The sequence below is a fragment of the Euprymna scolopes genome, chromosome 44 (assembly GCF_053919585.1).
Source record: "Euprymna scolopes isolate OS-2025 chromosome 44, ASM5391958v1, whole genome shotgun sequence".
NCBI lineage: Eukaryota > Metazoa > Mollusca > Cephalopoda > Sepiida > Sepiolidae > Euprymna > Euprymna scolopes.
The window spans coordinates 14,797,628-14,819,491 of NC_136525.1; the positions used below are offsets into that span (position 1 = coordinate 14,797,628).

General features: G+C 33.1%; 1 protein-coding gene across 3 annotated transcripts in view; it reads left to right on the forward strand.

Moving 5' to 3' along the window:
• Nucleotides 1-21,864, forward strand: part of LOC145268701 (trafficking protein particle complex subunit 8-like) — a 194,679-nt gene that overhangs the window by 18,706 nt on the left and 154,109 nt on the right. The window contains exon 4 of one of the 3 annotated variants that reach the window (XM_080124237.1): nucleotides 6,217-6,240. The exons of the other annotated variants lie outside the window; for them this stretch is intronic. Within the exon in view, the coding sequence (XP_079980363.1) occupies nucleotides 6,217-6,240 (24 nt within the window). The remainder of the gene's footprint in view (nucleotides 1-6,216; nucleotides 6,241-21,864) is intronic. 3 annotated transcript variants of the gene reach the window in all.

Sequence of the window (21,864 nt, forward strand, 5' to 3'; positions counted from 1 at the left end):
TTTTGACTCCTTAACAACTAATTTTACCAGCTAAAGATCAAATCGCCTATATATCAAGTTTCAAGTCACTTACATATATCATCATATTCAGTTTGTTTGTTTATGCCACATGGTGGATGACTTTCAAAAATGGACTTCCAAACAAATATGGCAGAGGACTTGTCATTCAAACTTCACAAGCAACATAAATTGAAACAAATACATTGAGGGCATTGCCAAGGCTGCTGCAAAGGATGTGGGCTCCCTTTGCTGTGTTAGATAATTACTCACACCAGAAAGCACCCTATATTTTCATAAAGCTACAATTCGCCCATGTGTGGAGTATTGTTGTCACTTCTGGGCTGGGTATGCATCTTAGACGCGGTCCAAAAAAGAGTCTCAACTCTACTAGGTTTCACACTGTCGGTCAACTGGTGCTACCGGATCAGGCTTTCTGAAGATATTGGCTTCCCGAGATGAAATACACCTTACATTGATGCTTTTTGTTTTTCTACTTCCTTTTGCAAGACTTAATTATGTTTTGTGAAACCAACTTCCTCTTTCTCTTCTCATCTCCCCCACTTCCTGATTGGTTTCCTTACCAAACATTAATACTGTAATGCTTTTCTCTCACGCATTGCAAAACTCGTGTTCTGTGGGGCAGGGAGCAAAAACGATAAAATCCACTATAAAACAACCAAACTAAACACTACAAACTAGTGATTGAAGATACAAAGAGCTTGAAAATAAAAAACCTTCTACAAAATAACTGAATGCAACATGAATACTGTTTCCAAAATAACTGGATTTGGCATTAAATAACCTAGAAAGGGTTGATATGCCAGAGTTTTGCTAGAAAAATCCGTTCTGTTACTTTTTTTACTCATATCATGTTTAATGTTTGTAAAATTTTTAAAAAATTCCAAGGCATAGTTATTGAGAAAAGTGCAGACGGACGAACAGACATGGGTGAATTTACAGGTCCACCCTCCTTTTGTTGGGGGGACCAAAAAGTTGTTTTACATTTTTGTTTTCCTTTTTATCATGTCTCTCTCCTTTCGTCGTCTTCTATCCAATTACAATGCAGCCATCTTTATCAGAGCACGAGCACACATTTGTTAAATAACGACTTATTGTGAACAACCAAACGTGCAATTATCAAATAAAGCAAAAAAAAAAAAAGTATTTTCTATTTTTGTCACATGATCCGTCAAAAATGTGATTCATTATTCAATTAAAACAAAAAAAAAAAATGTCCAGTTTTTATTGTTTTAAAATTCATTAAATTCAAACAGGTCTCTTAGTTTCATCAGTTTTGAACTTGTATTTAATAATCTGGGTTCAATTCTAGGGACAGGCAGTATGTATATACATTTTGGTTAAGACATAAGATTTAAAAAGTCGCACTGTGCCTTGTTTGGGGTGAAAATATAATTTAAAAAAAAAAAAAAAAAAAAAAAATCTGCGTAGTGATTGTTATCAAAGAGTATTGGATTCCAACATCAAATTTGAAAAAAAAAAAGTTAGAATTTTGTCAACTTTTACCAAACTTGTTAAAGACAAAGATCAATTTATTGGCTACAATATAGGCAGAGGTAGAAAATTTCTGTGATGAACAGAACCAAATATGACTTTACCTTTTCCGTGACGTTCACCTTTAACCTAGATGTTCCAAAATTAAATCCGTTCTAAGTTTGACTATAATTAATATTTTAACTAAGCAATATGGGTGCTAGGATATAATGAACCAATAAAGTTGACTGGAAAAATATAACTTCCAGATAATTCAGAGTTAATAAGATTGATAGACGAAAATGCCACAATAATTGTTTAAGTTCATGGTGTACCTGTATTGAATTGGAGCTTTTTATTTGTTTTTATTTTTCAATTAATTTTGCTTAATTCACCATTTTTTTTTTTTAAACTCTTTATATGCATGAATTATGCTTAGCTTATAGTGATTACTTAGTTCTAAAATATTTTGTTTGTGATTTTTATATATTTAGAAATTGTAGCCGCTTTTAGTTTAATCATTTAATTGTTATTGCTTAACATGTTTTGTTTTTTTTGTTTTTTTTTGGTTTTTTTTATCTTAATCAAATTTTTTATCACAAATTTTACCCTGGGGATGCAAAAATATATGTAACATATTTTTAGTTTAATTTTTTTTACCAATTTACTCTTTTTAATCTTTTACTTTTTATCAATTTTTTTTTACTTATCAATTTTTTTTGTTTTTTACCAATTTTTTTTTTCTTTTTACCAAATTTTTCTTATAAAATTAAAAAAAAAAATTTTTCTTTATTTTTTTCTTATCTTTTTTTCATCGATTTTTTTATCAATTTTTTTCTTATCAATTTTATTTTTAATTTTTATCAATTTTTTATTAATTTTTTTCTTTTTATCAATTTTATTTTATCAATTTTTATCAATTTTATTTTTATCAGTTTTCTTATCATTTTCTTTTATCAGTTTTCTTATTTTATTTTTTATCTGTTTTCTTTATCAGTTTTCTTTTTTATCATTTTTTTTTATCAGTTTTCTTTTTTATCAGTTTTCTCTTTTATCAGTTTTCTCTTTTATCAGTTTTCTTTTTATCAGTTTTCTTATCAGTTTTCTTTTTTATCAGTTTTCTTATCAGTTTTCTTTTTTATCAGTTTTCTTATCAGTTTTCTTTCTTATCAGTTTTCTTTTTTATCAGTTTTCTTATCAGTTTTCTCTTTTATCAGTTTTCTTATCAGTTTTCTCTTTTATCAGTTTTCTCTTTTATCAGTTTTCTCTTTTATCAGTTTTCTCTTTTATCAGTTTTCTCTTTTATCAGTTTTCTCTTTTTCTTTTTCTTTTTATCAATATTTTTCTTATTACAATTTTTTCTTTTTACAAAAATTTTTTTAACACTATAAAATTATATTTCCTCATAATCTTAACATATAGGAATTCAATTTAAACTGTGTTAATTAGAATTTACAACAATTTATTTTTCGACAAGGAATAAAAGTTGAAAACTTAAAATTTTCCCTATTCCAAGGAGTTTCAAAGAATGCCACTTATCCTCGTAGGAAAGTAGTCAACAAAATAGTATCCATACACAAGCTATAATTTTGTTGGTTAACGCATAAATCGAAAACTGATAATTATGGAAGAAATCAATTTGTTAAAAGTTAATAATGCAGAAATGCATAGGTTAAAAGGATATTCCAAATGAAGAAAAAATAGGTCATCTGCAGATGGACTGATTTGTGTTTTCAGTTCAGCTAGACAAGCAGTTGCCTCAAGCTGGGATTGAAACTCGACCACTGAGCTGATAGTTGGTGCTTCTAACATCTACGCTATCATCTAGCTCCTGCTGAATGTATACAAAATTTCAATGTAAACATTGTCAATTGCTCGAGAGCTTGAATTGTTTTTACCCAATGAGCAATGCTTAATAGCAAATGGCGATAGGCACAAGTACTTCAAGCCATGATTGAAACTCTACTGTCAAACTGACAGGGCTTCTAACCCTACGATATCAGCTATATACTTCTCTGTAAATTCAATGTAAACCTTATCGAATGAGAGCTCCAATTGTGTGACAGTGCACGATTTCCTTACATGATTGATAAATATATAATTTTTTTTTCCATTTTTCTGTATATATTTTATATCATTGGCATTCTTCAATCTCAGATGATTATAGAGTTGTGCTTAGAATGCAAGACTTAGATAAGTATAGAGCATCAATTGTTACCCACACAACAGGTTTCACATTGCTGGAATGGTCTATTCAGAAAACAAATGCCAATGTACATAGTTCTATTGCTGCATTTAGAGTTACTGAACTCCAGACTTTCCTCAGGGTTGACTCCTGAAGCCTTTACTATTGGTAGAGTTTGTCTCTGTTTTATCGTTATTTTCATGGCAAGTGCTCGGCTGAGCTCCAATCTATGGCCCCCCCCCCTGCCAAAATTTCACAAGAAACACCCGTCTAACAGAAATCACTATCAATAATTTCCCCCACTCTTTATCTGTACCTAAACCTAAACGTAGATTCCATGAGCAAAGCTTCTTTCTTAGAACTGCACGCCTATGGAATTGTCTTCTGTTTTCCTGCTTTCCAGATGATTACAATATGGTTGTCTTCAAGTCTAACGTAAACAAGTTTTTGATGAGCCGTTCTGTATAAGTTAACAAATTTACTGAATTTCCATTACTAACGATTACTATATTGTCCAATTTGTACTGTACACTCTTTAACCCTTATCCTCGAGTGGCCTCAAGGCCTTGATAAGTGGTGATGCCTATGTAAAAAAAAAAATTAAAAAAAAAAAAAAGATATGGATATAAGGCGGAGGATATCAAGTTCAGTTTTCCTTCTCTTAGAGGAGTTGTCTCTGATTTTCAGAGGCCAAGTAAATTTCACTCATTCTTCTGCCATCTTTTTTTTCTTTTTTTTTTTTACAAGGTAGTCATCACTTATCAAGGCCCTGAAGCCAATCGGGGATAAAGGTTATATTGCATGTACAGTACGTTAGTATTGGAGATTTGATAAAGTGTCTTACTTAAAGGGGCGGTTCATCAGGAATTTGTTTATGTTGGACTTGAAGACATCCAGGTTGTAGTCAGATGGGAAACCTCTGCGGCAATGTGTTCCACAGACAGGAAGCCTATGGAAATTCTGCTTAATTCCAGGCAACGTGAAGGAGAAAGGAAAGTTATTTATTTTATTTTATTTTTTTTTTTTTGATGCGATAAAAAACGAGTTCTTGCTTTGAATGTCTTACAAGGAGGGATCAAAGATTGAAGCTCAGTCAAGTATCTTCCATGGTTACAACAATAGAACAAAGAGAGAAAGGCTAGAAATGTCTCTTGTGTGAGAAGGGGTTTGCTGTGAAGAGAAAAAATTACTTCCCATTAGATTTCAAAGTCAATTTTGTTCTGTACTAAGAGAACTTTTGTATTTTGTTTTACAGCATATCAACCCATTTCAGGTTATCTAATGCTGAATCCAGTAATTATGGAGAAAGTTTTCAAAATCTTGTAATATATTAACAAACAAACAAAAAAAATCGAACCGTACCCCTATATAATCCAACTTACAAAAATCCCAATATCTATGTTAAAAACGCTATAATCACTTTGACTAATGTATATCCATTAACCCCTATCCTCGAGCGGCCTCTGAGCCTTGATAAGTGGTGATTCCTTTGTAAAAAAAAAAAAAAAAAAAAAAAAAAAAAAAAAAAAACATACATGGTGTGAAACTATTATTATTCAAATTGCCCACCTGCATTTGCCTATATTTTCTCAAAACAGCTTGAGAATCAAATCAATTAATCTTAGAAACTCTTGTGGAATGGCAGAAATGATTTCTTATAGTCGTCCTTCAAATTAAGAACAACTTGTTAGCTTCTAAGAGTAAAGTTTTTCCTTGACTCCTTTTTTTACCCCAAAAAAAGGGTACATTGTGTTAAGGGCTTCTAGCCAGCCATTCATATGGACCATGTTGATCATATCAAGAACAGTGTTCATTGAGCTATTCAAAAATAACAGTAGTATGGATGCAGATGATCTTGTATAAAAATCAATTTATGATAACCATGCGACTTTTTTTTCTTTTTTTTTTTAAATAAAATCAGTGTTATCATATTTATTTTTTGTAAAAAAAAAAAAAAAAAAAAAAATGATTAATAAATGAAAAAATTTTTAAATAGGGATTGACTTTTATTTTTAAATAAAATCAGTGTTATCATATTTATTTTTTGTAAAAAAAAAAAAAAAAATGATTGATAAATAAATGAAAAAATTTTTAAATAGGGATTGACTTTTATTTTCTTTAAAATCTTTAATTAAAAACCTCATTTGATTTCATTTTTTGATTATTCTTTTGTTTTTTTTTACTATTTTTTTTTAATACAATTTTTTAATTTTGTCTCTTTAATGAATTTTTTTTTTAATAAAATTCTTTTTTGGGGGGGGGAAATTTTTTTGGAAAATTAAAAAAAAAATTTATTTTTTTAATTTTTTTTTTTTTATTATTCTTTTTATAATTTTTTTTCAATTTAAAAAAAAAAAAAATTTATTTTTTAGTTTGAAGAATTTTTTTTTTTTTTTTTTCTTAATCATAAAATTTTTTTTAAATATTTTAAATTTTTTAATCATTATTCCCTCAAAGTTATATATGCACTAACCTCTCTTCACCATAATACTTCTTACCTTCAATTTCATTGCACTGATCCAATTTGTTACCTTTGACAGGTCAACTCCTCGCTTGCTGAAAAGGTATTTGTTTTTGCTAAATGTCTTGCTGCTAGTAATTTGGGGTTTCAAAACTAAAACATCGTCGTAGGCTGAAACTCCTCTTGTATGGCTTAGTTAGCAAACAGCCCATGCACCGTGCTGGTATATACCGTTTATTTGATGTGTGGGTGATGCGTGTATGATGATGTCTTAGAAACAATGGACATTTCCATTTATTGTTGTTCAATTAATAGCAAAAAGAGAAAATAACCAATGATGATTGATTGATAGGTTCAGTTTTGAAATCATTTATTAGATTGTTTTTTTTTTTTTTTTTTGTTTTTTTTTTTTTTTTTGCATTGTGTATTGCATATATATATATATATATATATATATATAATATACTATACTAGCGAGGGTGCCCGGCATTGCCCGGATGTTTAGGTGGTGTAGTAAGGAACCCGGGGAGGGAGGAGGGGTAAAAAAGCGAAAATTTTAGGCAGACATACATACATTTAAACAGACAGGTGAGATTTATATAGTAGTGGAAAGATGCCGCTGTGAAATTTCGTCGGGTCCTGCCAGTATGTAATGAACAAAGATATACTACACTGTCCACCTCCCCTCCTCAATGAAAGAGATAATGCCTGGGAGGACAGTATCATGAATTATATTATAGATTAGATTCTATCATAATAAAAAGGTGCTCAATATTAGATGTAGATAGGGTGTTCATTTTAGACAAATTAAAAGATGAAAAATAAAAATTACATTATTAGTTCAGAAATCCAGCACATTAGAATATATATATATATATATATATATATATATATATATATATGAAAATCATGATGTTATAATCATTAGGTTACTCTGACAAACGTTAAAGACATTTATAAATAAATATTTAAATTTCAACAATATTTCTTGCATTGGCTGTTGCCAGGTTCGAATCTCCTGACCGCCAGTAATCATGATACCCTGCACTAATGATTCTCGCAAGGATGAAACACTAGTGTCTGTAGGTATTTAATAATTATTATAGTAAATAATTATATATTTTATTTCTATAGAAATGTTTTTTTTTTTTTTTTTTTTTTTCAATTATATTTCACTTTTTATTTTTACCAACCCTTAATTTATGATGCTCAATGTAATTACAGAGCATATGACAAATAAATGACAATTCTATAATCCAAATTTCATGATGATGACCATCTTACAATTTATTCCTTTAAGTATGTTAACATTCGCAATTCTTGACAGCATCGGTTTCATAGCACAAAATCATTCATTTAATTATTATATCAATCAACTAGCCTTGGTGCCCAATGTTGCTCGAGTGTTTGGAGGTGTGTGCTGAGCGCCAGCCTCCAAAAAAAAGTGGTAGTAGGCAGGCAGGCTTGAACCCGTGACACGAAGGCAGAAAAAAAAAGTGAAAGAAAACCTGACGTCTTACCCCTACTCCATGACGCGATCAGAAGTTCGGAACGTTGAAATTAGTAAAGTCATTTCAACTGATACGATGACTTGCGAAAATGACTGCGCAAAAAAAAAAAAAAGCAACCCACCTTGTAGAAAGCTGCCCAGCTGAAGGTGAAGGAATTAATGTTTTTCACCAATTTTTCGATATTTGTTGTACGAAAGGTTGAGTTTCGAAACAATACCGATCTTGTGAAAATCCGTCGCCTCTGTCGAAAGTTTTAGGCAGACATACATACATCTAAACAGACTGGTGAGATTTATATTATAGACTAGCCTGGGTGCCCAATTTTGCCCGGGGCGTTGTGAGGTGTTTGTAAGCAAAAAGAAGTGGTAGGAGGCAGGCACAAACCTGTACTACGAAAGAGGAAAAGAATATGAAAAAAAAAATATGTGACATCTTCGTCGTTTCATCCATCGCCAAACCGGAAGTGACGTAGGTTTAAATTAAGGCTACTCAATTGAAAAGACTTTCGAAAATACCGATGAAAAAAGAGACCCCTCCCTGTTGAAAAGTGGCCAGTTGAGGGTGAAGGAATTAATGTTTTTAGCCAATTTTTCGATAGTTGTCATCCGAAGAGTTGGGCTTCAAAACGATACCGATCTCGTGGAAATCCGTCGCCTCTGTCGAAAGTTTTAGGCAGACATACAAACATCAAAAAAGGGTAATTGCAACTTCTCTTCCAATTTTCAGATTTTGTAGTTATGCCCATGTGCATTTCATTTTCTTTTGATGGGTTGATAGGTGCTATTTCTTCTGAGGAGTTAAGGGCAGAATAAATTCATTGATTGATATAATAATGAATGTGCTACGAAACAGATGCTGTCAAAAGTTGTGCATATCAACATACTTGAAGGAATAAATTGTAAGGTGGTCAACATCATCAAATTTGTCATTTATTTGTTATATATGTGTATTAGACAAATTGAAATAATGAAAAATAAAAATGACTTTATCGGTTCATCAAAAGTTCAAATAAGAAATGTGAAAAGATTTATTTCCTTATTCCATGGAATTTCAAAAATTAGACTTTTCTCTTCAGTAAAAAATTGATGAAAAGAAAAAAAATTGATAAAAAAAAAATTGATGAAAAGAAAAAAAATTGATAAAAAAAAATTGAAAAAAAATTGAAAAGAAAAAAAATTGATAAAAAAGAATTGATGAAAAGAAAAAAAATTGATAAAAAAAATTGATGAAAAGAAAAAAAAATTGATAAAAAATTGATAAAAAAATCGATGAAAAGAAAAAAATTTGAAAAAAAATTGATGAAAAGAAAAAAAATTGATAAAAAAATTGATGAAAAGAAAAAAATTGAGATAAAGAAAAAGTAGTAGGGGGTATCTGCAGGACTATTAAATGTAAATTTAACGATATCTCCGATTAACAAAAGGTTTCACCAAATCACATCCTCACATACATAAAATAAAAATATGAATAACTTCAGAAAATAACCCTTGAGAAAGAACTGAAGATCGTTGTACTGATACGAAATAACATTTACGTGTTAGAGAAATATTAATTCAAATCATTCCAATGTTGGTGTTTTCTTGTTATGAGTGTTCATTTTTTTTTTTTCTTTTATCAATTTGTAAAATAAAAGTAAAATAAGTTTTTGTTTTTCTGCAAAATTTTAAAATATTTCCGAAAAAAAAAAAAAAAGTTTTGACTATAGATGTTAGAAGTCCTTGCACTCAGAACTTTCAAAGTTTTCATGCAAACTAGTAATTCTTCACTTTTATTGTGAATAGAAAAGTCTAATTTGTGAAACTCCATAGAATAAGAAAATAAATATTTTCATATCCCCAGCTTGAACTTTTGATGAACTGATAATGTAATTTTTATTTGTATTTTTTATAATTTCAATTTGTCTAAAATATATGGTCATGGTGCAGAAAGGGAGAGCCTAACGTGTCTCTCAATTGAAGTATGGAAGCACAGAATCGATACAATTTCAAATATATCTTATGTCTATTTTTTCACCTCCTTATAATAAAAACATATAGAAATACGTAAACTTTTTATCAATTATTTATTTATTTATTTATTTATTTTTTTTACATAGAGGTCACCACCTATCAAGGCCCGGAAGCCAGTCGGGGATAAGGATTACTGCGTATACAGTAATCAATGGGATAGTAGAAATCATTAATATTGGAGATTTGATAGAGTGTCTTACTTAAGGGGACGGTTCATCAGGAATTTGTTTATGTTGGACTTGAAGACATCCAAGTTGTAGTCAGGTGGGAAACAGGCAAACAGAAGAGAGTTCCAGTCGTGCACTTCTAAGAAAGAAGCTTTGCTCATGGAATCTACACTTTGATTTAGGCACAGATAAAGAGTGGGAAAAATTAATGATAGTGGTTTCAGCTAGACGGGTGTTTATCGTAAAAGATTGGCGAAGAGGGGACCAGAGATTGGAGCTCAGACGAGCACTTGCCGTGGAAATAACGATAAAACAAAGACAGGCTCACAATGTCTCTTCTGTGGGAGAGAGGTTGCAGGGAAGAGAAAAGGGCATCCCCCCACTAAGCCACAAAGTCTATTTTATACTCTGTCAAGGTAGGATAGACTGCTTTTAGCAGCTCCTGCCCAGATGTGGCAGCAGAACTGCATCCTTGGATGTACTTGGCTTTTATACAGATAGAGAATTGCATCAGTAGTGAGATATCTTCTGGAGTGGTAGAAGGACCCCACCATCTTCCTAGCAACTTTGGCATATCTTTTATATATATAATTAAAAGGATATGTGATTAAAAAAAATAACTGATAAAAAAGTTTACGTATTTTTTATAAATTTTTTGTTAATATATTTTTACAAACATTTCTGTTTTGTGTTTTTAAATATAACTTTTTTTTTTTTTTTTTTTAAACCTGTGTAATCTATTACGTTTCGGCAATATCATCTACTGGATTCATACTTATTACGTTGTTTGAATTTAATGTTTTTTCAACATATGTGAAATATTAATTTTTAAACTGTTAAACTATTTTCTGTTGCACAGTCACCTTTTTTAAAACTGAAAAAAATGTGACATTCATAGTTTTTTTCATGTTTCTGTGAATAAATATATTTTTAAAATATCTAAATAGTTTGACAAAATATATAACATTAACTTAAATAAACATAGTTTTTTGAAAAGATATGCGATTAAAAAATAAAAAAATAATTGATAAAAAAATGTACATTTTTATATATTTTTATTATAAGAAAAAAAAATAAACGAATATAATTGAAAAGTGTATCGATTCTGTGCTTCCATACCTCAACTGAGACATGGGCGCCAACTTTCGGTGTGTTTGAAAGTTAGGGTCTTCCTTTATGCACCATTACCAAATATATTATGTGTGTGTGTGTGTATATATATATATCTTCTTTTTTTTTTTTTTTTTTTTTTAAAGTTTGACTCGTGTCCAGGTAACCTACATCTAAAATTTCAAGTGTTTAGACCCAAAATTGATGGAGGAGTTAGGTAGAGTCGGCAAAGGTTCCTTTCAAATAATTGTGTACAGTTCCCACACTGACATCAAACTGTGCACTCATTGTCTCTATAGACACATGACGATCCTTGTCCATGAAATTCTGTATTTGACCAATCAACCCTGGTGTTCTGATTTCTTTACTCCTCCCATCATCCCTCACACTCCTGCCTTCCTTGAATCTCTGATGCTCAATCCATGCAAGATGGTCTAGAAGCAGTCTAAAGCATTCCATACATTCCTATGGTATTTTTTCCAACAGAATTTTTTTGCATATCGTTCTTCCAAAGTGTCCTCACATCCAGATTGCATTTTTGAAATCCACCAACTATGACAATCAGGCTTTAGTAGGGTGTATTCCAATTCCTGCTGTAGCTGTTCATTTGAACCTGAAATCATAAAAATTAGTCATCTCATAAGATGTATAGCAATAACATACTGAATTTTCAAGAATTTACGCACAATTTTAAATGCCTGTATCCCAAAAAATCTGCAAACTTATTTAAGGCATCTCGTACATTAGTCTGAAATAGTAATCGGAATTGAGTATTAACAGATAATAATAGTATAATTTCACTTCGGACGGATACCAAATCTTTATATATCATGAATATATAAGCTTTAAATTTTATGTTAGGTATTTTTTTTAAACCCTCAATCAATTCTAATTTGATGTACGATTGATATATAATTACAGTATTTTTTCAATAAAATTTTATTTAAATAGTTAGAAAAATAGGTTTCTTGCTCAGAATTCCTCCCGTATTAAAAAAAAAAAAAAACAAGTAAAGAAATGTGTGATGTACAGATAAAACGAAAATATCATATTCCAAAAATCATATACATTGATCTAGTAGTTTTTATAAAGAAAATCATTTTTACTCGGATTTAAATTTTTCCAATGCCTTCCCTCTCCTCATGTTAAGAATGGCTTTTTAATAGCTTGCAAATTTGAATTATTTAAACTTATCTCCCTTCTTCCTTCAAACTATTTTCAAAATGTTGTTGCGAGATCATTATAAAGAACATCATTTAATGGGAAATCATAGTTGTTACAACAAATCTTGCAAATTTGAATTATTGAGTTATTTTCCTTTTTAGATTATTTTCAAAATGGCAGATAAGACGGTTGCTCTTTGGTTACTCAAAAAAAAAATGATTAGCGTGTTCAGAAAAGCTAGCTATGGGGTTTTGTGATTTTAAAGAAATGTGTATGGCTAGATATGAAAATGACTGATTCCTTGATGTTTGTTGTTGTGTGTGTGTGTATATATATATATATATATATATATATATATTATACTTGTTTACATTGGTGATCTTTTTAAACTAACACATTTCATGTGAAAACATTATTACATACTTATATATCATGGGAAAATAAGAATAAATTCCAAAATTTACGAAAAATGTCCTAGTAGAAAAATAATTCTGCGCGTGTAAGACGGCACTAACTCTATTCAAGTTTAACCGGCTTCCTCCAAAGAAGGAAGTTCCATTGGAGTATAAAATTCACAAGCGGTCCCCAGTCATATGTATATGCCCATTAGGGGAGATGACGATGTTAGGTTTTTGCAACTCTTGCAGGGAGGTGTTGATATCCTCCTACATACAGTGCCTGGAATTCCCAAATTGGTCACCCATTTTAGCAATGACCAGGTTCAATGTTGCTTAACTTCGGTGATCTGACGGGAACCAGAGTGATCTGACAAGAAAAATAATTACAAGGAGATGACCCTTGACTTAAAGTAAGGGTCCGCCATCTTTAAACACGTTATCTGGGAATGTAATCGTGTTTTTTTTTGGTTTTTTTTATTAATACTTCTAACAATCATTTACAGTTAAGAGTTAAACCGGCCTTCGGGACAAGATCAAAGTGTAGTATCTGTTCTTCAGATGCTGCACTTCAATTTCTCGTTCTCTTTCAGTGGAGGAGAAATCCTTCACGACTGAGACAATTTTTATTCTTGTTCCTTCTCTCCACGTTAAAAAACGACCCTGGTGTCTAACTCTGTCCCGTGGGGAGGCATTGTAAATAGGAACAATCATTTACAGGACCATTTTTCAAAATTAAAAAAAAAAATTTATACAAATTTCACCATGGCATGTAAGTATGTCGTGTTTTCATCTGAAATGGGGTGGTTTAAAATATCACTGATGTAAACACGCACCCTTCCTGAAAGTTGTCTTTCTTGTATAAATAAGTTTTTTTTATTTTCCTTTTTTTTTTCTCTTAAATACTTATCAGCCATTTTCCATAGACAAGATGCCAAGTGGGAAGAATGTAAGTTGTCGAATGAATGTGTTATTTTTCTTTTAATTTTTAAATTATTTTTTCTTCATTTGATTATATAAATCGCTTTTTAAATTAGAAATGCATTTTATTTTTGCTTCCTACAAAAGTTTAGACGCCATATGAAGCTTAAGGTACAAAATTTATAAACGCATTTGAACATTAGCAGAAATCTCTCCAGAGCTCTTTCAGCTATCACCTCGTCAGGATAAAAATCAATAGCAGTGAAAATAATATTAATCGCGAAAATCTTTTTATATATATTTAAGATGCCAAAAGACAATTGAAACAAACAATTTTATTCAATAAACAAGTACGAGATTAAAATGGCACTACGTGGGAGGAAAAAAAAACAAAAAAAAAAAACAAAAAAAAAAAACAAAAAACAAGGGAAGTGGTCAAAGATTTAACATTTTAATGATTCCTTCTGCCGGCACAAAGGTTTTTTTTAATCTGTCTCTATTGCGATTCCAAAGCTTTCTTTGTGCCAAAGGAATTGGGAAACTGACTGCCTCCCTCCATTTTTTATTTTTTTTTCCCCACCGTCTCTCACAGTACCATTTTCATTGCCTTATACTCGTTTAGTGAATTACATTGTCTAAACGAACATTTCTTTAAAAGTCTGAGGAAGCTACATGACGCCCAAAAAACGGTCGTGTAGCCGAAACAAAAATGTAACTTAACAGAAAAATACGGTCATAGATAATAAAACGTGTGCGTATGTAATATATATATATTATATATATATATATATAGATATATAAATTCCCGTTTACATACACCTTACAAGATAAAGCTAGAACCCAGAATTAGATAGAATCGAGCAATTGCATCGACAACGGACAACGCCAGACCCAAAGTGGGTTTTGATGTACTGCATCTCATCAGTGACGTGCTCCGACATAGGCGCGAACCCAGGTCGTCGCACTCATGATCTTTATCTTGTAAGGTGTATGTGAACGGGAATTTATATATCTATCTATAATCTCCTCTTAATGTCTAATATATATATATATATATATATATATATAAGACCCTCCCCCCATTGCTTTTTATTTTCGCCATTAATATTATTTTCACTTCTATCAAATTTTTTTCCTCCTAGTGAGATGATGACCAAAATACCTGTATAGAGATTTCCGCTAATGTTCAAGTGTACAAATATATATATCTTCCCTTTTCCATTGCATCTCATACCGTCGGATTTATTTTATCCTTTATTTGTCATATATACCGGGTGATCCCCCTCCCTCATTAAAAATATATGCTCCCCATTGAATTGTTCATACTATGTAGAACTCTGTCTGCAATCAAACTTTTGTTTCGTACAAAAAAAAAAAAAAAACTTCTTTTACAGAATTTTTTAGATGAGGATTAGTAATTTGTATTAATCGAACTATTGTTCTCATCTTGAATTTAAAAGTTGAATTTTGGATGCTAAAACCTTTTTCTTTCTTCAAACATGTTAATTATTTATTATAATAAATTTTTTAGACAATTTTTAATTTTAATTTAAAACCAACAAGAGTGGAAAATAGTTGTTTAACTCGTTAATATTACAATCAAGATTAGTTGGCGATTATATTATTATAATGAAAAAAAGGTCGACAGTGAATTTGAGACAATTGAATTGAACAACTAGATTATTTCCTTTATTTTATTTATTTTATTTTTTTTGAAAGTTGAATTTTATATGCTAAAACCTATGCGATCGAAAAATGGTCTAAAACTCATCGTCTGCCTTTTGCTTTCTTCATGCACATTAATTATTATAGTAAATTTTTTTAGGAGACTGTTTTTAATTTTAATTTATTTAAAACCAACAAGAGTGGAAAATAATTGTTTAACTCGTTAATATTACATCAAGATTAGGTGGTGATTATATTATTACAATGAAAAAAAGGTTGACAGTGAATTTGAGACAATTGAATTAAAATATTTTTAACTAGATTATTTTATTTTATTTTTTTTTAAATAATCTGTTCATTGCATTAAATAATTTTAATTGTAATAAAATAATCGCTTGTTTTGATTGAACCATTGTTCTTATTTTTAGTGTTATTTGTGCAATGTTTCGGTCGGTGTAGCCTCAGAGTTTCGTCGGGCATGTTGGTCGCCATCTTGAAAAAGAAAAATGAATGGGAACCAACATACGTGATGATGGTCAGAGGCTGCATCAACCGAAACGTTGAACAAATAACACCGAAGATGAGAACAATAGTCCAATGAAAACGAGTAATACAAACAATCAAACCTCATCCAAAAAAATCTGAACTGTAAAATAATCACCTCGAATTTAAGGTCTCATGCTAAGGAGTTCCTATTTACTTGCCTACTCACGAGGGCAGAGTTAGACACAAGGTTGGTTTTTAATGTAAGGAAAATCCAGCTCCACAAAAAGGGGCACTCTGGATAGGAATAAAAATTAAAATTTCCTCGGTCATGAAGGATTTTTTCTCAACTGACCGAGGACAGAAAAGATGAATTGTGGCATCAGAACATATACTACACTGTGATCTTGGCTCAAAGGCAAAGAAACATGTTCCTATTAACTTGCCTCTCCACGAGGGCAGAGTTAGACACAAGGTCGGTTCTAATGTGGGGGAAACCCCAGCTCCCCTAAAAAGGGGCACTGGATAGAAAAAAAAAAAAAATGCCTCAATCTAGAGGTCAAAAAAGGTGAAGTGTAGTTTCGGAACAGATACTACACTTTGCTCCTTTCACACAGGTCATCGTCAAGATTTCTCTTTGAGAACAACCTGTGGTATTCCCTGGAGTCTGAGGGATAACAAGTCTCCCCAGATTCCCAGTACTCTCCACTTTCTTATCTAACTCTAAGGCGTTAAACAATAACTAAAAGGAATGTTTTCCGCTCGTGGTGATTTTTAAAGAAAAATTGAAAAGAAAAATTGTATTAAAAATTAATTCTTATCAATTTATATGAAGGAAAAAGGGCAGATGTTGCATTTTAGATCATTTTTCGATTGGGTAGGTTTTAGTATCCGTTTTCAAATTGGTACCGTTGTAAATGTATTACAGCACCACTTTAATCCTGTTAGGCATCAATAGGATGTTTCCAGGGAGCAGAAACACAGCTGAAGGATGCTGCCTTTCTTCTGCTGAGACCAAATAATTCTGATGTATTAATCTTTTGTCCTGATTTTATGTGTGACTAGCCTGGGTGCCCAGCGTTGCCCAGGGTTTTGGAGGTGTGTTGAGCAAAAAAAAAAAAAAAAAAAAAAGTGGTAGTAGGCTGGCAGGCTTGAACCTGTACCGCAAAGGTGGAAAAGAACATGAAAAAAAAAAGTGACATCTTTATCATTGCGCCCATCACCAAACCGAAAGTGACGAATGTTTAAATTAAGGCTAGTCAATCAAAAAGAGGGGATGACTTTCAGAAATATCAGCAAAAAAGCAATCCCTCCCTGTAGAAAAGTGCCCAGTTGAGGGTGAAGGAATTAATGTTTTTAGACAATTTTTCGATATTTGTTGTCCGAAGGGTCGGGCTTTAAAATGATACTGATCTCATGAAAATCTGTTGCCTCTGTCAAAAGTTTTAGGGAGACAGACATAGGTACATACATACATACATGCATTTAAACAGACAGGTGAGATTTATATCATAGATTAGCGGGGGTACCCGGCGTTGCCTGGGTTTTTAGAGGCGTGGTGGCGGGGGGGGGGGGGTAAAATAACCCTGTTTAAATATTATAAAAACAAACAATGTTAGAAGTTCTAAAAAAAAAAAAACAACGAACGGTCCGCCAGAGCCTGGGTGTTTTGAAAAACAAAAAAAAGTTTGGAGGGAGGGGGGGACGATCGAACGAATCCTTGAGGCGAAAGCAAAAAAAAAAAAAAAAAAAAAAAAAAAAAAAAAAGTGATGAATTAAGTTAAAAGTGAATTAAGTCAAACATCAATCCCACAGTTAAGTTTGTTTTGGTTTAGTTTCCCCAAGCTGTCTGGTTGAAAACCAGTTCCGCATAAAAAAAATAGGGGTGTCCATATGAAAGCAATTGTCTGATATAAGGTTTCCACCACATTGATCAAACGCTGATTGCTTTCTGGACGTTCCGGCGCGATGCCAAGAACACACGACGTTCGAATTTACTGTTACTTTATTTATACTAAAAAGCAGAACAAAAAGGCGACACGGCAAAATAGCGCGAATCTCATAAAAGTCAACGTAAATAAATCTAGACGCGACGCGCATTCCCATATCGTAGATATTATTATCTAGGGGGTATATAAACAGTTCTAAGCGATAGTAATGGACCGTCGGTGAAAAAAGCCTTTTCGAAACATACAAAAATGCGCGTACCGCATTTGCCTTTTATATATATAGACTAGCGGGAGGTACCCGGCGTTGCCCGGGTGTTTGTAGGTGTGTATATGGGGGGAGGGGGGGTAAGTAATAACACTGTTTAAATATTATAAAAAAGATGATGTTAAAAAATCGGAAAAACTAAAACGGAAAAAAATGGCATAAATAAACCTATTGGATCGAACCTACAATCTTAAGAAGATAACGCTGTATGTATGGGGGGGGTAAACTAAAGGTTGCCCGGTGTTTAAAGGTGTAAAAGAAAAAAAAATAGCTTTGGTCGGGAGACTGGATTGAACCCGGAAGCCTTGACGCGGAGGTGGAAACAAAAGCCAACTACTTAACCGTCTCGACCACGAGTGAGAGTAGTTGATTAGCGTGTTAGGTTAAGGCTTATAAAGTGAATGAAAGAGGTTTGATTGACAGGAAGACGCTAAATGATGTCATCGCGGGATCGTTACGATGATGTGGTAGTATTTTTAGTTTTCGCTTCCCCCGGATGATGGTGGGAAGGGGGGAAAGCAGCTCCCCATTGTCCAAATCGAATAGCAATTGTCTGATATAAGGAGAAACTCCACATTGATCAAAAGCTGATTGCTTCTGGATGTTTTGGCAAATTGGTACCGTTGTAAATGTATTACAGCACCACTTTAATCCTGTTAGGCATCAATAGGATGTTTCCAGGGAGCAGAAACACAGCTGAAGGATGCTGCCTTTCTTCTGCTGAGACCAAATAATTCTGATGTATTAATCTTTTGTCCTGATTTTATGTGTGACTAGCCTGGGTGCCCAGCGTTGCCCAGGGTTTTGGAGGTGTGTTGAGCAAAAAAAAAAAAAAAAAAGTGGTAGTAGGCTGGCAGGCTTGAACCTGTACCGCAAAGGTGGAAAAGAACATGAAAAAAAAAAGTGACATCTTTATCATTGCGCCCATCACCAAACCGAAAGTGACGAATGTTTAAATTAAGGCTAGTCAATCAAAAAGAGGGGATGACTTTCAGAAATATCAGCAAAAAAGCAATCCCTCCCTGTAGAAAAGTGCCCAGTTGAGGGTGAAGGAATTAATGTTTTTAGACAATTTTTCGATATTTGTTGTCCGAAGGGTCGGGCTTTAAAATGATACTGATCTCATGAAAATCTGTTGCCTCTGTCAAAAGTTTTAGGGAGACAGACATAGGTACATACATACATACATGCATTTAAACAGACAGGTGAGATTTATATCATAGATTAGCGGGGGTACCCGGCGTTGCCTGGGTTTTTAGAGGCGTGGTGGCGGGGGGGGGTAAAATAACCCTGTTTAAATATTATAAAAACAAACAATGTTAGAAGTTCTAAAAAAAAAAAACAACGAACGGTCCGCCAGAGCCTGGGTGTTTTGAAAAACAAAAAAAAGTTTGGAGGGAGGGGGGGACGATCGAACGAATCCTTGAGGCGAAAGCAAAAAAAAAAAAAAAAAAAAAAAAAAAAAAAGTGATGAATTAAGTTAAAAGTGAATTAAGTCAAACATCAATCCCACAGTTAAGTTTGTTTTGGTTTAGTTTCCCCAAGCTGTCTGGTTGAAAACCAGTTCCGCATAAAAAAAATAGGGGTGTCCATATGAAAGCAATTGTCTGATATAAGGTTTCCACCACATTGATCAAACGCTGATTGCTTTCTGGACGTTCCGGCGCGATGCCAAGAACACACGACGTTCGAATTTACTGTTACTTTATTTATACTAAAAAGCAGAACAAAAAGGCGACACGGCAAAATAGCGTGAATCTCATAAAAGTCAACGTAAATAAATCTAGACGCGACGCGCATTCCCATATCGTAGATATTATTATCTAGGGGGTATATAAACAGTTCTAAGCGATAGTAATGGACCGTCGGTGAAAAAAGCCTTTTCGAGACATACAAAAATGCGCGTACCGCATTTGCCTTTTATATATATAGACTAGCGGGAGGTACCCGGCGTTGCCCGGGTGTTTGTAGGTGTGTATATGGGGGGAGGGGGGGTAAGTAATAACACTGTTTAAATATTATAAAAAAGATGATGTTAAAAAATCGGAAAAACTAAAACGGAAAAAAATGGCATAAATAAACCTATTGGATCGAACCTACAATCTTAAGAAGATAACGCTGTATGTATGGGGGGGGGGTAAACTAAAGGTTGCCCGGTGTTTAAAGGTGTAAAAGAAAAAAAAATAGCTTTGGTCGGGAGACTGGATTGAACCCGGAAGCCTTGACGCGGAGGTGGAAACAAAAGCCAACTACTTAACCGTCTCGACCACGAGTGAGAGTAGTTGATTAGCGTGTTAGGTTAAGGCTTATAAAGTGAATGAAAGAGGTTTGATTGACAGGAAGACGCTAAATGATGTCATCGCGGGATCGTTACGATGATGTGGTAGTATTTTTAGTTTTCGCTTCCCCCGGATGATGGTGGGAAGGGGGGAAAGCAGCTCCCCATTGTCCAAATCGAATAGCAATTGTCTGATATAAGGAGAAACTCCACATTGATCAAAAGCTGATTGCTTTCTGGATGTTTTGGCACGAAAGCCGAGAACACGACCCGTTTGAATTTAGTTTCACTGTATTTATACTACAAAGCAGGACAAATAGGGGACAGAGCAAAATAGCGCAAATCTCAGAAAAGTCGACGTAAATAAATCTAGAGGCGACGTGCGTTCCCAAATCGTAGATATTATTATCTAGGGGGTATATAAACAGTTCTAAGCGATAGTAATCCCCCCCCCCCGGGGACCGTCGGTGAAAAAAGCCTTTTTGAGGCATACAAAAAATGTGCACATGCATTTGCCTTTTATATATATAGATGGCGCCACATCTATAGCTCAAGAATAGTTTTGGAATTGTTTTGATAGATATTAGCTTTGAGTTAACCCTACAGTTAACCTGGTGCTACCAGATCAGGCAGTCTGAAGATATCAGTTTCCTGCCTTAAATGCATCAAATCTTTTGATGTTATTGGGTTTTTTTTTTTTTGTTCCCTTTGCAAAATGCAGTCATATTCTGCAAAGCTGAAAACAAACAATTTTTCTCTGCAAAACAACCAAACTAAACGCAGTAAATAAATATTTCAAGCTACAAAGAACTTGAAGCATAAAAACTTTTGCCCCAAGTGATTGAACCCGGAAAGAGTTGATGTGCCGTAAAACAACAACCAAAGCAAACACTGTGAATAAATATTTGAAGATATAAACAACTTGGAGCATAAAATCTTCTTTCCAAAATTACTCAACTCCAAATTAAATAATTTGGAAAGGGGTTGATATGCTTTAAAGCACGACAATGGCCTAACGTTCACAGGGAACATGAGTTGGAACAGATACATTGAGAGCATTGCCAAGGCTTCTTCGAAGAAGGTAGGCTCTCTCTACCATGCTAGAAAGTTATTTACACCTGAAAGTATCCTGTACCTCTAAAAGGCCACTATTCACCCATGTATTGTTGCCATATCTGGGCTGGTGCATCTGCTCCTTGTCACTCACTCCTGGACAGGGTTCAAAAGAGTCACCAACTTGATAGGTCCTGAACTGTCATCTAAGCTTCAACCTTTGTCCCATTGATGATATGTTGCATCCCTCTGCCTGTTCTACAAGTATTTTAATGGTGAATGCTCTGATGAACTACAAGCACTTGTACCCCCTCGACGCAAATACCCCCCGATAAACCTAACAAACAGCTAAATCCCACCCCTCCATAGAGATCCCTAGATGTAAGAAAGCCTTCTACTCCAATAGTTTCTTCCCCAGAACTGCCAGACTTTGGAACTCCGTTCTGGGATTCTGCTTTCCCAACTGTACTGACATGCAGAAGTTCAAGAGTAATGTGAACAGACATCTTGCTACTCATCTCCCTTCATAATATCTCTGCAACTTATGTCCTCAATAGTAGCCCCATACATCAGGGTCGTACTGTGCCTTGTTTGGGGTGAAAATTGAATAAAAGGTAAAAAAAAAAAAAAAAAAATTTTTTTTAAATCTACAGATCTGGGGAAGGGGGTGGGGGGTGCGAAGCTCATTCAGGATCACACCTTCTGATTTTATTGTTGGCAATGGTTTCTGCGATATCTTTCAAGTTAGAATTCTTTC